This window comes from Idiotropiscis lumnitzeri, chromosome 4 (genome assembly GCF_059441095.1).
Source record: "Idiotropiscis lumnitzeri isolate Australia: NSW breed Sydney's pygmy pipehorse chromosome 4, RoL_Ilum_1.0, whole genome shotgun sequence".
NCBI lineage: Eukaryota > Metazoa > Chordata > Actinopteri > Syngnathiformes > Syngnathidae > Idiotropiscis > Idiotropiscis lumnitzeri.
In genome coordinates, this window is record NC_142394.1 from 11,566,007 (window position 1) to 11,583,607 (window position 17,601).

Below are 17,601 nucleotides of genomic sequence, written 5' to 3' on the forward strand. Positions count from 1 at the left end.
TTGCCAGCCAGGACGAAAGCGTGCGTAAAAGATGGAGAATGTGTGATTATTCACGCTTCACATAGTGAACATAATGTGCAATTTCCCTACTCTAATCAGAACTGGTTTACGCAACTGCACTTTTCCAGTAAAGTAAACATTGTGAGTTAGAACATTAGCCCTGACACTACTGTATATCACCAGGCTGAAAATGCTACAAAAGTGTTGGAATTACAGTCTTATTGTGTAATAAACTCCCTGGTGAGATCTTGAAGAACCCCCAGATCAAAATGACGCTTATGCAACAGCTTGCCTCGTCTTTCTAACACCATAAATAATTTAAATATCATTTAATTCTACAATTCAGATTGCTCTGTTTTTGTATTTAGTTATATGCTCTATTTATCTATTTATTTATGTAGGTAGGTAGGTCGCTAGCTAGCTAGCTAGCTGAAAAACATACAATATTTGAATACACTGGTCTCACAGTCTGCCTTGATTTTGTTTTTCCATCAGGGCCAAGACCAGAAAGAAAGCTCCAAGTCAGCCATGATGTATATACAGGAGTTGAGGTCGGACTACCGGGACTCACAGCTGCTGAGCTGTCTGGAATCTCTACGGGTGTCGCTCAATAACAACCCTGTCAGGTGATACGCCTAATAATACCTTTTGTGTATGGAGCTATAGTCTTTGGAAAAAAAAGGACAAATACACAGCATATAAAACGAGAATAATGCTAATAAAGTGGTCTTTTGACTTGTAGTTGGGTCCAGAATTTTGGAGATGAAGGCCTGGCCCTTCTGTTAAATCTGCTCAGAAGATTGCAAGAGGAGAAGGACGAGTACCCGTAAGATACTCAAACCATTGAGCGTGCAATTGTTTATGCAAATTGTGTATGTATTAAACTATCATCCTCCTAGAATGACGGGAGTTAAATGTCAACATGAGATTATACGCTGTCTCAAGGCCTTCATGAACAACAAGGTAAATTGTTTTATTACTTCCTTTAAAATACAAGACTTGTTGTAGTTGGGTTGGCCTATAAAAGCAAAGTTGTCATTAAACTATCTACTTGGCAGTTTTACAGCGAGAGGGGGAAATAATTCCAAAGATAAAGACAAAGATTGATTAAAGATTGTAGTGCTTTGGTTCTCAAATGATTACGCTTAAAAAAATACTTGACTCTTATGGTAACATCATGATAAAAAGACCATCAAAAATGAGACAGTTTTTTGTCCTACGCAATAAAAAAGTTATTATTATTGTCTGAGGCTGGAACATAATGCACCGTTTCAACATTTGTACTGCGCTAATATAGCAAGGGAAATATGTTATAGTATAAATATGTGAAATAATGCTTAAATTAAAATAGTTTAAGTATCAAATTTAAACACGAATTGTACCTAAATAAATGATTCAAAAAATTAAATGCAAATCATATTGTACCAAAAAGTTACTACTGAACTATACTTAACTGTAAATGTACTGAAAAATATTTGCTAAGATTACTAGTTATGGGAGTGCTAACCGCTGCTGTATATGTCCGGTTAGAACAAAATATTTTCTAGGTGAGCAACAATCAGATCAGATCTAATATTTTATCTGCGCGGATATGGGTAGGAGTGTGTGTGTGTGTGGTTTCTGTCGAACAAGTTGCAATGAAATAAACATGAGCGATTGCATGTAAATGTCTCGTCAACAGTATCCTAATTGGCTGCGGTCATTACTATTCACAAAGTTCAAACTAGTACAACTAACATCAACTGGCAGTGTACATAGATGACCTACAATCAAAATAAACACTTGAGTCACTTACAGGCTAATGCGCGCACATGTTGTGAATTTAATTGATTTGAGTAGGATTATTCAATAGCACGGTTGGTAAACATAGGTGGCGTAAACATGCCCAACTAAAATAAAATTGCATTGACACAGGAGAAGCGGTGTTTTAATCAATTAATTATTTTGCATACCACTAGAGGGAGACTGTGTACCACCAGTGGTTGTACAATATTGTACCTCCCTTTGAAAATCACTCCACCATTTAAATAAATATCACAGTTGCCGGGTTGAAACCTCCCTTGTCAAAATTGGTTACATTTTTACATGTTTTCACAAATCCATAGTATTGTTCTAATAATGGTTGAACAAACGTGCTGTTTTTGGTGTCTCCTGAAAAGTGATTTTGGAGGTATGCTGGTTCCATGCATCGCCAGTGATATGCAAATATACTGACTTCACAACTACTCAGATACCTTCTTAGTGTGATCACCTAACCTTGCCATTCCACCTGTTCTCTCCTTGCCATTAGCACGGTTTAAAATCAATGCTGGAGTCCGATGAGGGAATTCCTCTGCTGGTCAGAGCCATCAACCCAAGGATGCCTCATATGATGGTTGATGCTGTCAAGCTGCTCTCGGCCATCTCCATATTGGAACACTCGGATAATCTGTAAGAAATTTGCACTGGTGGAAACAAATGTGCTTGTGATAGTTTGTAATCTTAAATTGTTTGCCAAAACAAATATGTAGCCCTTTCTATGCATTGATACCTGCAATCACAGAAAACAACAAAGTGCTATTAAATACTTTTTTTCTTGCAGTCACGAGCGTGTTCTAGAGGCCATCACGGAGGAGGCAGAGAAATGGGACATTGAGAGATTCCAGCCTCTTCTGGCTGGAATGAACAGTTCTAGCATTGCCCTCAAGGTAGAAAATGCACATTTGCTCAATAGATGCAATGCTAGACACCATAATCCACCTGCTACGCTGTGTGCTTTTGAATTGGTTATTGACACTTTATCTCATGTTATTTTTTTCAGGGTGGATGCATGCAGCTAATCAATGCACTGATCAGTCGGGGAGAGGAGTTGGACTTCAGGATCCATATTCGCTCTGAACTTCTAAGATTAGGACTAAGAGACTGCCTTAAGGTAGAGAAAATACTCTCTCGCAATGCATTTCAAACATTCACTATTGATGCTGCCCTCAATAAAAGTTAATCCGTTGTGGTAAACAAATCTTTAAATAAAATATAATATTTGCTTTTGCTTTTTCCTCCTGTGTCTTTACAGGAGGTGCGGACAATAGAAAATGAAGAGCTGAGGGTGCAACTCACAGTCTTTGATGAACAGGCCGAAGATGACTCAGAGGACCTTAAAGCACGCCTCGATGACATCCGCATTGAGATGGAATATCCTTTTTGATCGAAGTGGTGTCAGGGCCTAGTATTGACAATGCTAACAAAAAAAATAATATATGCAATAATTGTACTCTCCTTATTGTTGTTAGTCAGATTGACTCTTTTTATCTTGGACCAATACTAATTGTCGGAGTCATACTTGCCAAGACTAATTTAGGATGCTTTTCTTTTTTCTTTTTCTTTTTCTTTTTTTTAACACATCTAAACTGAGTCATGACATTTGACATCCTACAGGCATGCATTAGTCATGCAGCAGTGCAAACATCTTTCCCGTGGTCGGCTTTGTCATTGCCCCAATTTGAGTCCGAACTGTACTGCTCCCCTTTACTTTGACCTGAAAAATCACTGATTTGAAAGTGGCAATACAAAGTCACTTCAATTACTCTTAAGATTAACTAGCCTTTTAAATCATTTCAAATGAATACTGTGCTCGACGATGGAGAGAAGGCCTGCCACAATTAGTTCTTTAGCCACAACGACGTCACTGATCTAAATCGTAGACACTGAAATTAATAGTCGACAAATTGTTTATTTATCTATTTATTTAGTTTGCGCTTTGTTTTTAATTGCAAAAAATGCCTTGTGTCCTGATTCTCCTGCTGGCTGTATGCACAGTAGTAATCCGGTCGTCTGTGATGTAAACAGAAGCAGTGTGGGCAATGCGGTGCATGACTTGGCCCGCGTGAGTCCGAATGTTTAGGCGCACTTCACCCAAAAGACTTCATACGTTGCAAACCTGCCTTCCTTGGCAGCACAGCATGCAAGATCGCGAGTGTTGCGTTCAAAAGTTGGTAATTTTGAGTGTTCAGAACATAAAATTTGCCACAAGCCTTCTTCAACGGCAACACATAAAACACAACCTAGTTTGTTACAATATACTGATTTATAGTGTTAAAAAAAATTGCACTCCTTCTAACAATTCAGGATTTGTTTATATTTCGTTTCAGGTACATACCATTTTTAGTTTGTGTCGATCGATTGCTATTATTAAATTAGGAGTCCTAGTGTGGGAAAACAAAACATTTCGGATAAAGTTCACATTAAAACAAAATTAAAATCCAATATTTGTATAATAATATATGTATTTACATTTTCTTTAGCACTGTTGATTTCAAATAATTATTTTTGTGTTCATAGATATGAGATTCATAGTATTAGTGCAACTCTGCATAGTGTGTAGTTTTTTATTCCATTTTTAAAATGCACATTTTCAACAAAAACCTTCAGACCACTGTATCCGATAGCCTTATATTTAATTTGCTTCATCGTGTATAAACATGTCAGCAATACTGGTAGAAGCTGCAAAGTTTAATCATTGATGAATGTACTACCATCTTAATATTCTTTTTTATTAATTTGTAAATATCTTAAAGCATTCAAGCTGAATACTAATGATGGTTATATAAGAGCAGCTGCTAGCTGGTGTGATATGCCACAAGTGTAACTACAGTTTAATCATTTTTGGTGGAGTGTGTAAAATCATGTCTGTGCTCAAAATTGTTTCCTTGCCGTCAACGTGGCGTTTTATGCAACTAGCAGTTAGAGTTTTCAACACCAGGTGTCTCAAATGTCCACATTATGGTCACAATGCAATTTTCTTTTATTTTTTATTGTTACTTATTGGACTGAATAGAATGCCACAGGCGGAAATGTAATTTAAACTCTGCTGTGTATTTTAACCATAACCGTACCACACACAGAGAATCGCATATGATAAATACAAATGTAATGAAGACAGTGTCTTTTTTGGGGGGGAGAGGTGGGATTTTTGGCTACAGATTAGACGAAGCCTTAACTTTACTTTTCATAGCAAACTTGGTGCAAGCAGATCCTAATGTAGATTGAGCATCTCACGTGAATATATATAACATTTTCCTTAACTGAATATTTTTTACTGACGTGAGGGAAGTGTTTGAAATTTTGGTCAACACAGTGAAGGATTCCAAAGCTGAAAGCAACTTCCTGTCCTTGATGCAGCACCTCCTGCTAATCCGCAATGATTATTTGGCCAGGTAGTATACAAACACTTCACAGCTACAGTTATCATTGTCTCATACTTTGGTGGACACATCTACATAATAAAACTGGTCCTGTGTTTCTAGTAGTTTTCCCTGTTTTAAGCAAGGCCAGGTTTTGAGATTTCTATTTGAGTGAGAAGCCACTCACACAATACAATACAATTTTATTTATATAGCGCATTTCACAACAGCTGTAGCTGTAACAAAGCGCTTGCCATATGCCGTCATGTAAATTATCAGGTAATTAGAACAAATTAAAACACATAAACACATTTACAATAGATACCAGAAGAACAGCAGAACAGTGACAGTCACATGTTGAGTTGAAAGTTGAAGAATAAAAATGTTTCTTTAAACACACACATACTTACACGTACATAGTATAGGAAGAGGTCTAAAATGAAACTTGGAATAGTGTGATGTGGTATTGATCTGAGTGCAGTTGCTGATAAACAGGAAGATCACGACAGAATCTACTGATGATAATCTCTTCATCTCCCAAACCACCTGCGGCTACATATTTTTCTGTTTTTATTTTTTTCAACTTTGCGTTACACTGCTGTTCCATCAGGAAAGAGGCTTCCTGTTTGCTTTTGTTATTCAAAATGGCAAAAGGCCCAAGATGTTTTTTGTTTATTAATGCATTTTAAATTAATTGAATACTTTTCCTGTGGGGTTCAAATATTTATTATTAGTTGATGAGTATTTATGATGCAATTTTTTTTAATTTATCTTTGTTACATGAATTACACACAAGAATCAGATCACATGCATTCAGGCAAAGGGCAGTTAGTCGCAAGTTCGCAACGTTACATTTTTCTTCCAGATTGGTATTAAACCTTAATACCATTCACTGGCTCAATCATAATTAATGCCGTGAAATAGCTATTAAAGTTTGTAGTGTGATGATAATGATAAATATTCCAAGTGTAAATACTCTTCTTTGATGGCTTCACAGTTCATAGTCACACATTCTACGTTATTCATACATATTAAACCTATTTACACAAATTTATTGGCAATGACATGGTCTCTCTCTCGCTCTCTCTTGTTTTTTCTCACTCTCTCACACACGCACACACCCACATGCACACTCTCTCTCTCAATTTGCTGTTTGTTTTCTCTGACATTATTCCCAATGTATGAAATTACATGCCAGTTCCACTTTAATAGAAACGAGCGCCCATCAACCCTTATCTCCAGCAAAATGCTAATACCTCTCCCTGTTTCTTTCAAAGTCCTTGCTGTAAAAAGGTAGGGGAAAGCAAGATGTAATTATTGATTGACATGGCAGATGGAGAATTATATTGCATTGTGTGGTGCATCTGTAAACATATCTTGCATTAGCACTAAAGGAAGAATACAACACCGAAAATTACCAAAACATGTACACAAAGTTAGGCAGCTGCTCACATTTCTCATTAACTATGTTGTTGTGTTAATTTAAAGGTGTTGAATCGAACTAACATGGACAATTAAAAAACTGTGATTGAAATTTTTCCAGGTGGCTCAGTGAAATGTTGCACAGATGGTCTATGACATGCTCTTCAAAAAATGGGGATTGAGGCTTTCGGGAGGCAGGCACCAGTGTTAGTTTGCGGGAAATATACACTTTTTAATTACATTGATGAAAACAGAGTGCAGGGGGAGTGGAAATGCACTGCAAGGAGACCCTTGGGGAGGAATCGAGACAGATGTCACTTTAAGAGTGTGATTCTTATTGCAATTACAGTGTTCAAAAAATTACACTAGGTGTCTCTCTCGCTCCACGCTTAAATCTTGAGTTTTGCAGCAAGTGCTGTTGTAGTATAGTAATAGAATGAAGTATGTATGCCAAGACATAGTGAGTAAGAAAGATAGGCAAGGTAGGCAGACAGAATAAATACGTAACATATGGCAGCATGTAATGGTGTCAAAGAATAAAATGCTTCCAAAATGAAGTGTTAAAGTTGTGCTGAGTTGATGAGACGCTGTGCCACACTTCTGTATCGACGTACACAAACAATATACTCAAGAGAGTGAAACTGACACAAAATCTTGGACCATGCACTAAAGCAAAAACGACACTTTCAGTATGTGTTTGTACTTGCTCCTTCCAACGTTGTGTGTAATCTAGGCCATACTGGGCTTATGAAAACCATAAATTGCAATAATTGTCATGAGATATTGCAGAATCATGCCCCATTGCTCGACACTTGTCTGCCTTGCACCTTTAGTATCTTTCTGTGTCTCCTAATCATTGCTTTGTCAATCTGTCACTCTTACCCCCAGGCCTCAGTACTACAAGTTAATAGATGAGTGTATTGCTCAGATCGTGCTTCAAAGGAATGGAGCAGACCCTGACTTTAAGTGCCACAACATCAGTCTCAACATTGAAAGACTAATTGGTGAGTTGTGCGAAAATGCACGACACAACATGTGCTTTTACCATGCAAGTACATTTATCAGAATATTAATTTGACAGTGATGAAACTAGAACTTGAGTTTTACGTGTTAACAGACATTAGTGCATTTGTCACTTGCACAGTCAGATGTGAAAGAACTGAAAAATTGCTGCAACCTCATACATGTTCAATCAAGGCTGATCTGCTCACAACACAGCCGTCGTGTCAACGAGTGGAACGTGCAGCAACTCAGACACACCACAGGGTGGCGCCATAGAGAAAATAGTCCAGGCTGTAGCAATCCTAAAGCAGTACAGTCAAAAGTCTCTGTTATGCCATACACATAACACAAAACTATTTAGAATAACTTGTTGTCTTGCAATATTTCATCCTTGACAGTCCTGGATGATTCATTAGATTGTAACATCAAGTTGTTATTGGTTTTTAGGTGTTTCCTGTAAAATTTATCTTGCGCGTCACAGGATCTCTGATGTTTTTTCACAAAAGAAAAGACCTTTACACAACTCCTCACTCCCCCAATGCTTCTTGGTGACTGATGTACTAGTAAAATTATTTTTTTTACGTTTTTTTTTGTGTGCATGCACCGGAGGGAACCTTTTTTGGTGTGTGGGGACACCTCTTTTCAGATGACCTTGATGTATTCATTGCAAAAATAGTTAGGCAAAGCGCCAAGCTAATTAATGTTTGTTATTTCCTCTTTACTCACTCAGCACAATCAAGAAGATGGTGGGTTTTCAACAGTAGATGTAACATTTAATGACGCATTTAAGATATAATTAATAATTGTCCTCATGAGGCCCTTGAGTGAACCGGAGCCTATTCCAGCCGACTTTGAGTGAGAGGCGGGATATACCCTGGGATGCTTGCCAGACAATTACACAACACATGTAGACAATCAGCCTTTCACATCCACAATTTAGCATCTTCAGTTAACCTAACAGACATGTTTTTCCAATGTGGAATGAAGCCACAGTGCCCGGAGAAAGGCATACGGAGAACATAAATACCACTTCTTGGAAAACCAAAACCGCAGGACTGTGAGGCAAACATATGCCAACCACTGCACATCATAATATCAATAATATTATTCAATATCACAATTACCCATATTTTGATAAAACATGAAGTGTAAGTAAAGCCCTATATGATTATGTGACTGGCATTTTTTATTAAATTATTATTCATAAATTGAGAATTGAAATATTCTGCGTGACATTGAATTTGTGTCTCTTTCAAGGTGCAAAATGGCACCTTCTAAGCTAGGTTTAGACTGCAGGTAAATGCTACTCAAATACTTTTTTTTTGTCCATGTGTGACCTGGATCAAGTATTTATTTATTCATGTTACATGTATTTTTATTTATGTATTTTTTTTTATTTTTTTATTCCAAACCACTAGATTTCTTTTTTTCTGAAATGTGACCTCTGTCATTTTTATGTATTCCTAAACGTCATACCTAGCAGATTTTTTTTACATGCAACCTCAGTCTGAACGGACAGGCCGCATGTATACACCCTATAGATTATAAAAGCTTAATATGCGTTCCATGTATATGGGAGACTGCCCCTGAATGAGATTGAAAATTGTCAGTCAATCTGCATACTTTATTTTTCGGATTAGAAGACGCTACTTTTTCCTAGATTTTGAACCATGCGGCTAATACAGCAGTGCGGCTTTTCTGTGGATTTTTCTTTCACCATTAGTGGCGCTCTATAGTTCAGAAAATACGCTTAAATTAATCTTTTTTTTTTTTTCTCTTTGGTCTGTTCTGTTTTAATTAGCAAAGTAGTTGCCGTGTTGAAAGGCACTGTTTGAACAATCTGTTTATGTACCTTTATGTGCATTCACAGTACAAACATTCTTTACATGCAGTAAACTACTACTACTATTACTATTACTAATCCTATTTTTTTTCCACATAGAAAACTTCGGCTTATACCATGGTGCGGCTTGTATATCATGTCCAAAAAATCTGAATTTAGGTTTCAGACCTGCTGTCTGAATGTGGCCTTAGACACGGGTCCTTAATGTGTGGTCAAGAAAAAAAAAAACATGTCATAATCAACAAAATGAGTGCAGCAGCGGAACAGGCAATGTCTCCCGAGTTCAATAGTCCTTTATGAGCAGGACTCAGTTGTTCACTAGAGGAGGCTCTAATTGCACTGCTACTAAATGCGAATACACACATACACAAACACACACAGTGAGCCTGTCTGGCCTCCTTTAAGGCTGCCACAGTTATTATCAGTGGAAAGCAGCCCAATTCTGCCCCGCATGCATTATTTAGTGTTTTTCTTTGAACTCTGAAACTCAGCTCAGTTTTTCCCCCTACATTCTATCTCCCTTAGCGCTCTATTCGAAGTTTGTCCCATTTAGCCTTGCCACCATGACGGAAAAATCCCTCCTCCATTATATATCCAATAACCATGTAAACAGGGTGACACAAATCTGTTTGTGGGTTACCGTTTTTTGTTTTTTTATATATATATTCTGACTAAATATATTTCCCGTTTTGTTCTACTTTACTTGTACCGGATTAACTTGCATGGTTTCTTTTTACCCAGCAGCCATTCTGTCAGTTCAGAAAAGCTGCTACATTATCTACTCCAATTCTGTATGCTTCACTTTTTTACTTTCTGTGCATTTATATAATTTTCCTCTCTATTTGAAGTTCTTACAAAGTGTCTGTCATCACTTGTCTGTTTCATCCAGCTGTCTCTGATCCAGCCACTCTCGGGCATTCATCTTCATGTTAATTAGCCCTTTTACTGCACATATTCAATAAGTCCTTGAGCAGTGAACCACCTGTAGTCTCTGCAATTGTACTGTTAGAGGACCCTGCTGGTCACCCAGAGTCTTTCTCCACTTCTCCTATAGGATTTTATGTTTTTAATCTACCATTATCATATCTGATTAATCATTGCTTATTATGTCGGTTTAGTTTACCTAACAGATCTTACATAGTTATTTTACGTCTGTTTCATAAATGTTAACTGACTGTATTTTTCCCATCTCACCTTCCCCTTCATTTACAGACAACATGGTCGACCAAACCAAGGTGGAAACCAGTGAGGCCAAGGCTATTGAGCTTGAGAAGAAGGTGCAATGCACACACATCAATTCACATTGCGTACAAGGGCCCAGAAGATAATAGATTTCCACCTCACTAATATTATGCAGCAGGATTTAATAACATTCCGTGTGGCTAGTGTTTGACTGACATTGGCTGACAAATGAGGGGGGTGGTGGGGAAGAGGAACAGAAGATGATGAAAAGAATTGAGTGTGTGTGCGTGCATGCATGCACGCTTGACAGCTATTAGACACAAAAATACACTTAAAGACTACACACGCTCTCGCATAAGGGGCTAAATGCTTTAATTGCGGTGTGCTGCTACTCTAATGTTTCCGTCCCAGTGACGGGATAATTGCAGAGGGAGCTGAAACTAGCCCTCATTCTGACTGTCACATACTGGATCATATCCATTGTACAAATTCACACACACAGAGCACACACTTTTTGTCATTGGCCACCCACACATATTAGCTCTAGTTGTGTTTGATGGCGTAATTGCAGACGGTCTTTGGCAGGAATTAGGGAAAGGGCTGTCAAGAAGCTGACAGCCCGCGTACAATATCTGCTGCCTGCAAAGTGAACAGCTATGTGTGTATTTATTTCGGTTAATAGTATATTTGCAAAGTCTCCTAGATGTTAATAAAGTTATTTAAAACAGATTTTTCAAAGTTGACATTGAAAACTATTGTTAATATTTTTTTTTTCGTTTTATCCGTTATATTTTTCTGCTGAAGTCTCAGAAGTTAATGTGACAGAACCTGGAACGGACTGCAGCAATCAAAGTGCAATTGTGGTAGTTCCTTGTTATGCCATCACTTAAGTTCTAAAGACTATGCCTATTATTGCCTTTTGTCATGTGTATTAGCTGAATGCGGAGTTGACCGCACGGCACGAGTTGCAGGTGGAGATGAATAAACTCGAGGGTGACTATGAACTGAAGCTGCAGGAACTTAGCCAAGAAAAGGAGCAACTGGCCTCCTCCAAGCATGATCGGGAAAAGGAGAACCAGGGTCTGCAGCAACAGCTAAGCACTCTGCAACAGCAGGTACAAAAGGTTTTCCCATCTTTTGCACACAAACAATTTCACTTTCAAAATATTTATGATGGAATTCTTTGGCCATATCTCAGTTCACTTTTTTTGGTGCCACTGTATCACAGATTACAAATAGTGGTTATCGGGGTTCAAGATTAAAGGTGGCCGCTAGCCTTGGACCAGTATGGCACTGTGTCGGTGTGTCAAAGCTGATGCGATGGCCCGCAGTGGACGCTAGGGCTTACATAAAAAGAATCAATGCAATAAAAGATCCAGCTGCGACTGTCACGCTTGCCTGCGTTATAATTTATATTTCCCACAATAATCACGTCACTTTACACGCATACGCATCACTGCTCAGCTTTTAACGATAAGACACAGGCAGGAAGCTATGAGAAGTCAATTTTACTGGTGAGGGTTTACCACACCGAGCAGTCACGACAATTCAGTGGAAGATTCTTGGCCTTCGTAAAGTAGTGATGAGGTGTGCTGTGATAAATTTGCGTAAAAATGAGTTTAAAGCTTTGTTGTTGTCACCTCTAGCAGCAGTTGTCCACCAAGTAGCCACCAAAGCAACCCCGACACGTCGCTTACGTGGTTCAAATTTCTGCGTTCAAGTCTTTAAGCGCCGCCCGCTCCCCGTTGCTATAATACAAATTTTTCTCCCAGTTCAGTCTAAAACGACCACAAACCCTTGGCTTCGTCATTTCCATGAACATATCTTGCCGCAGCTACAAATATTCGTGTGGAAATACAAACATAATCAAACACTGGTTCCCGGTGCTGCATATATTTATTTCTTTTTTTTTAATTATCAAAAAACAGGTTTGGGGCATGCATTGTCGTTCCGACCACTTGTGGTTGGCACAACCATGTTCGAAATGGAAACGCGCCACCAGAAACGCTCCACCAGAAACGCTCAACTCTCGTTTGGTCTGACCGCAGCATTAGGTCCTGTAATGTCATTTTAATTTGACAGCTAGTTATTGTGGTAGGGTTAGCAAAATTATTAATGTATTCGTGTCTTAATTAGTCATAAATAAGCCTTTGTAATCACTTATAGTCTGTAATATTTATGATGTGAATTTCTATTAAGGAGAACCTAATCTTAAATCAATGGCGTTTCTGACCAAGCTTGTTTGATGTGTGTACGCCAATGAAGAATGGACACTTATTTTGTGCTCAGACGGATATAATGTTGCAGAAATGTAGCTGCCAAAGAGCTTCGCACACTCACCTAACCAATGAGCATGGCTGCGGTTTTAAAGGATTTAATCAAGGGTAACTAGTTTTTCTTGAAAAGGGGGGTTGCAATGAAAGGCTATTATGAAGTTAGCTAAATCTAGCTCATAATAATTGATAGAGATGGGGTAAAACTTACTTTTATATTTCCATCTGAAATCCCATTTACTCACCCAGTGTGGTTATACAATTATTAACTACATCATTTTTTTCTAGCTACGATTAGACTGTAAAACAGTACTTTTTACTGGGCAATGTGTGGAAACTCAATTCTTCTTTTTTTTTTTTTTTGTCTATACCCTGCTGCTACACCAGCTGGACTCTGCTTCACTGTGATACCCAAACACAAACTCACTAACATTCCAAGTGACCCAGAACAATCTGGTGCCGTTCTTGTGTGCGTCACCAGATAAATATTTTCTGTGTGTCATGCCTTTGTGAGCCTTTTTATTTGGACTACACAATCTCCAAAATGAGATTCATCCAGGCTTTTGGAGCCAGAATCATCTTCTTGCCACTCAAAAGCCCAAACACGCTCACATGCTCACAGAGTTGTCCAAAGCATCAAACAGGCTTTCAAACTATGATGGCTCCCTTTCTTTCCGTTTGAGACACTGCCCACCGAAGATTTCTTCATATTCAGACATCCCTCTGTTTGATGCGACGCCCAACTCTTCATCTGCTTCTTCATTACGGAAGCTTGCCACAGAAGCTTGCCTCAGAGGCCCTTAAAGTCTGTTACTGTCATCTTTTCAAAGTCTGATAAAACACTGTTCATGAAGATGCATATAAACACATTCTGTCATGTGAACGTGAATAAAAGTAGTATCTTAACTTTCAGAAATGCTCACTTGACTTTGGTTTAACCTTCATTTCATCATAACCACACAAGACATCCACATTAAATCATCACAACTATCAAACGTTCTGAAAACCTCTCGTGAGCTAGTTTAAGTTTTCATGTTAGTGAGGCAATAATAATAATATTGTTATTATTATTACATTTATGATTATAATTGTGTTATCATTATTATTATAATATTAGGGTTGACTTGTAGTACTTCATGTTTTTTTCCTAACTCTTCACACATTTTCTTTGAGGATTTAATCCATAGCTAGGTTTTCTCTGCCTGTCCTCCTCTCTCCTCTCATCTCTCTCAACACACCGTTCAGCCCAGACTTTAATCCCTTTATATGTCAACTCCGTTTCCTTCTTTTGTTCCGTCTAATCTAATCACTTTCTTGGCATGCCCATCACTTGGACATGGCAGAATTTGCAGGGAAACGTGATTTAATGGACTAAAAAGCAGACAAGTGATTATAAAACATGATAAAACGTCTTGAAAATAGTATTCATTATAGTGCATACTTCCTTTCCTACAGATTGAAACGCTATCCAAAGATCTGGAAGAGGCGAAGACTAAAGCCGTCGCAGTTTCAGTTCCTGTGCCAATGCCTGGTGTGCCACTTGAACCACCTGCCGCACCCTTGCCAGGACATGTAATCATGCCACCTCCACCACCTCCTCTACCAGGGAAAGTGGTCATGCCTCCTCCTCCACCTCCTTTACCAGGCATGTCAGGCCCTCCACCACCCCCACCCTTACCAGGCATGTCAGGCCCTCCACCACCCCCACCCTTACCAGGCATGTCAGGCCCTCCACCACCCCCACCTTTACCAGGCATGTCCGGACCTCCACCTCCTCCACCCTTGCCCGGGATGGGACCTCCCCCTCCACCTCCGCCACCAGGTGGTCCTGGTATCCCTCCACCACCTCCAGGTCCTGGTATGCCTCCACCGCCACCGTTTGGCATGGGAGGTTGGGGGGCCCCTGCAATAGTTCAACTGCCGTATGGTCTCACGCCTAAGAAGGAGTACAAGCCCGAAGTGCAACTGAAGAGAGCCAACTGGAGCAAGGTCATCTTTAAGTTATTTATACTGTACAATTGTGTCTCCAATTAATAATATATGTTATGAAGACAACCCTCACAGTACAGTTTAGTAATATCTTATTAAAGTAAATGCCATATGTACTAACAGCCCTTTGCTCGTATCATAATTGGACCGAAAGTGCAAAAATTAAACAAATGAATACACCATGAAATGTTTAATTAAAATTGTCATTAATTGTTTCATGCATTCATGACAATAATATGGAAAATAAATATGCAATTAAATAATAATAATTTCACTCACCATTTAATTAATTATTTTATTGTCCTGTGTTGTAGTGTTTTGTGAATTTATTTTATCTGTCAAACCCATGCATCAAAGTTTGGTGGGCACGTCCTAATACCTGATTGTTTGTGCTGCTCATCAAGTCCAGGCAAATCAATTCCAGCATAATGGATTGATGCCAACCTGAGTGTCTAGTGAAAATACTCCAATACACTGAGTGACGATATTCACCTCTACATTGGTTTGAATACTCAAGCAAAACAACTAAATACAAGCCTCGACCGCTCAATCAAGGGAGTTCATGAAAGTCCTCGATCATCTTAGCCGTCATGTTTCCAACCACTCCAGGCCAAAGCAATGGCTTAGATAAGATTACAGTTTGGCAGCGTTTAGCCCTGCCCACTTACTTTGATGGGCGAGTTTGACAGATAAAATAAATTCATGAAACACTGCAACTCGAGACCATGAAAAATTAAGTACAGAGATATTTATATGTATACACACACATTTTCAAATTATTCATCAGATTTATTTAATTCAATATTTAATGAATAAATGAAACAATTGATTAATTAATGACAATTTTAAACATTTGATGGTTTATTTATTTAACTGTTAACATCATTTTTAGCTTCCACTTCTTATTTGTATTTTGAAAATTATTTCCTGGAGTTAACTTGGAGTGGGTTTTTAAGTAAACTATTGTGGTCTTGGAGGCAGCTCTGAGTGTGAGCCACAACTGTGAGGTTGAAGAGTGCACATCCTTGCATACTTGTATCTCATGACTATCCTTCATGCTCTGCGCCTCCCTCTCATCTGTGATGGTTAAAACATCAAAATGGCCCTCTGTCTTCCTTTAGCCTCAAGCTACTGTTTAATGGCTTCAGCAGACTTCATCAATGTTTAGCTTCCTTCTCTCTCTCTTTCTTGCTGTAGCTTGCTCACTCTGGCGAGTGTTTGACAAGGATGTCACAGAAATTGCTTTTTAATAAGCCTTCTTCTTGTAACTGCTCCACTGAAAGATAATTAAATCGCTGCTAGAAAAGACCGTATTCTTTTGTAATTTAAATTAACTTTTTTTTTTTATAACTCAACCTGCTTTTTGTGTGCTCTATTGCTCTATTGTGAGATCCTTCTGCTCAACCCTGTATCACTTTCTCTCTCTCCACTGTTCAGCTTTTTCCATCCTTCTACATCCCTAAGGCTTCGTCCATAATGAAACGTCTGATATCTGTCAATTTACTACCAGTGCTTTCACTCTCTCCTTTTCCTAATGAGAACACTCAGAAAGTGATGGAACCACATACAAAGTTAATTGTAACTTGTGACCAGAATAGAAAGTGCAGAACAGTGGGGGGTGGAGGAAAAAGTCCAACCCTCTTTATTTCTTCAGACTTCTAAGTGAAGCTCTGAAGCGAAAGCTGCTTTGTGGTGCAGACAGTGTGCAGATTAGAGAAAATGAGTGCTTGTTTCCTTTCTTCCTCCTCCTTTGAGCCCTGCTTCCTCTGTTCCCGCATCCCCTCCCTTTACTACAATGCCCTTGCTTTTTTATGTTATAGCCTCGCGGTTTGTAGCTCATGAGGCAGCTGCACTCATAAACACGACTGTGGAATAAGTTTGATGATTAGTTTCTGAAACATCAATCTTATTTCCATGTGGCATTCCATCTGTCTGTCTCACATTAGTGTCTTCATGTCGGTTTCTCCTTTTAGATTGGCCCTGAAGACCTTTCTGAGAACAGCTTTTGGACCTCAGCCAAAGAGGAGAAATATGAAAACAATGAGCTCTTTGCCAAACTCACCTTGGCCTTCTCCTCACAGACTAAGAGTGAGTGTGTGACTGCTTTACATATTTACTGTCATTATTTATGTGTAATCGGCGACAGCAATGATTTTCTCTGCTTCTCACTTCTCCCGCGTTGTCCTCTCTCTTTTCTCCCTCCTGGCACAATGCGTCCATTTGAATACTCCTTCTCTCCTTTCATCAGCTGCTAAAGGTAAGAACAGTCTGAACCAGCCGTTCATTTCATTCTCAGCCTATCCCTCTATTCTCCTCTGTTTAAAGGACACCACACATTTGCATTAGTCCTGAACACCCTGTCAAAACAATATCCTGCCTTGGTTCAAGTAAAAGTCGCCCACACTTGTATGCATATGGGATCCTCCTCTCAATGACTTGTGCTAGATCAGATAAATTTGCACTTCAGGGAATCCGGGGAAAGATGTTCTCTGGGCTGAAGGTGAAATGAGAGATAAGGAGAAGGTCGCTGATACCCGTAGACGTGCCACCTGCTGTCCTGGCACAAAGCGCTGACATAGGGCTCTCCACTCACACAAGCACACCTGTCCAATCGCATCACCTTGTCCCAGTGTCACCTAGCCTTCTGCTCGAACTCCTCCATATTCATATCATAATGAGAACACTATCAGCTCACAGGCAGTGTGTATACGTGAGGGCGTTTTTGTGTGCA

At 39.0% G+C, this 17,601-nt stretch overlaps 1 protein-coding gene across 2 annotated transcripts in view; it reads left to right on the forward strand.

Annotated features, from left to right (window-relative positions):
- Positions 1 to 17,269, forward strand: part of diaph1 (diaphanous related formin 1) — a 33,361-nt gene extending 16,092 nt beyond the window's left edge. For both annotated transcript variants that reach the window (XM_088293727.1, XM_088293728.1), the window contains 14 exons: positions 496 to 626; positions 743 to 826; positions 900 to 963; positions 2,291 to 2,430; positions 2,582 to 2,687; positions 2,801 to 2,911; positions 3,053 to 3,171; positions 5,076 to 5,192; positions 7,470 to 7,585; positions 10,639 to 10,703; positions 11,544 to 11,723; positions 14,337 to 14,870; positions 16,844 to 16,958; positions 17,119 to 17,269. In XM_088293727.1, the coding sequence (XP_088149853.1) occupies positions 496 to 626; positions 743 to 826; positions 900 to 963; positions 2,291 to 2,430; positions 2,582 to 2,687; positions 2,801 to 2,911; positions 3,053 to 3,171; positions 5,076 to 5,192; positions 7,470 to 7,585; positions 10,639 to 10,703; positions 11,544 to 11,723; positions 14,337 to 14,870; positions 16,844 to 16,958; positions 17,119 to 17,216 (1,980 nt within the window). In that variant the 3' untranslated portion in view covers positions 17,217 to 17,269. The remainder of the gene's footprint in view (positions 1 to 495; positions 627 to 742; positions 827 to 899; positions 964 to 2,290; positions 2,431 to 2,581; positions 2,688 to 2,800; positions 2,912 to 3,052; positions 3,172 to 5,075; positions 5,193 to 7,469; positions 7,586 to 10,638; positions 10,704 to 11,543; positions 11,724 to 14,336; positions 14,871 to 16,843; positions 16,959 to 17,118) is intronic.
- The last annotated feature ends 332 nt before the right edge of the window (positions 17,270 to 17,601 follow it).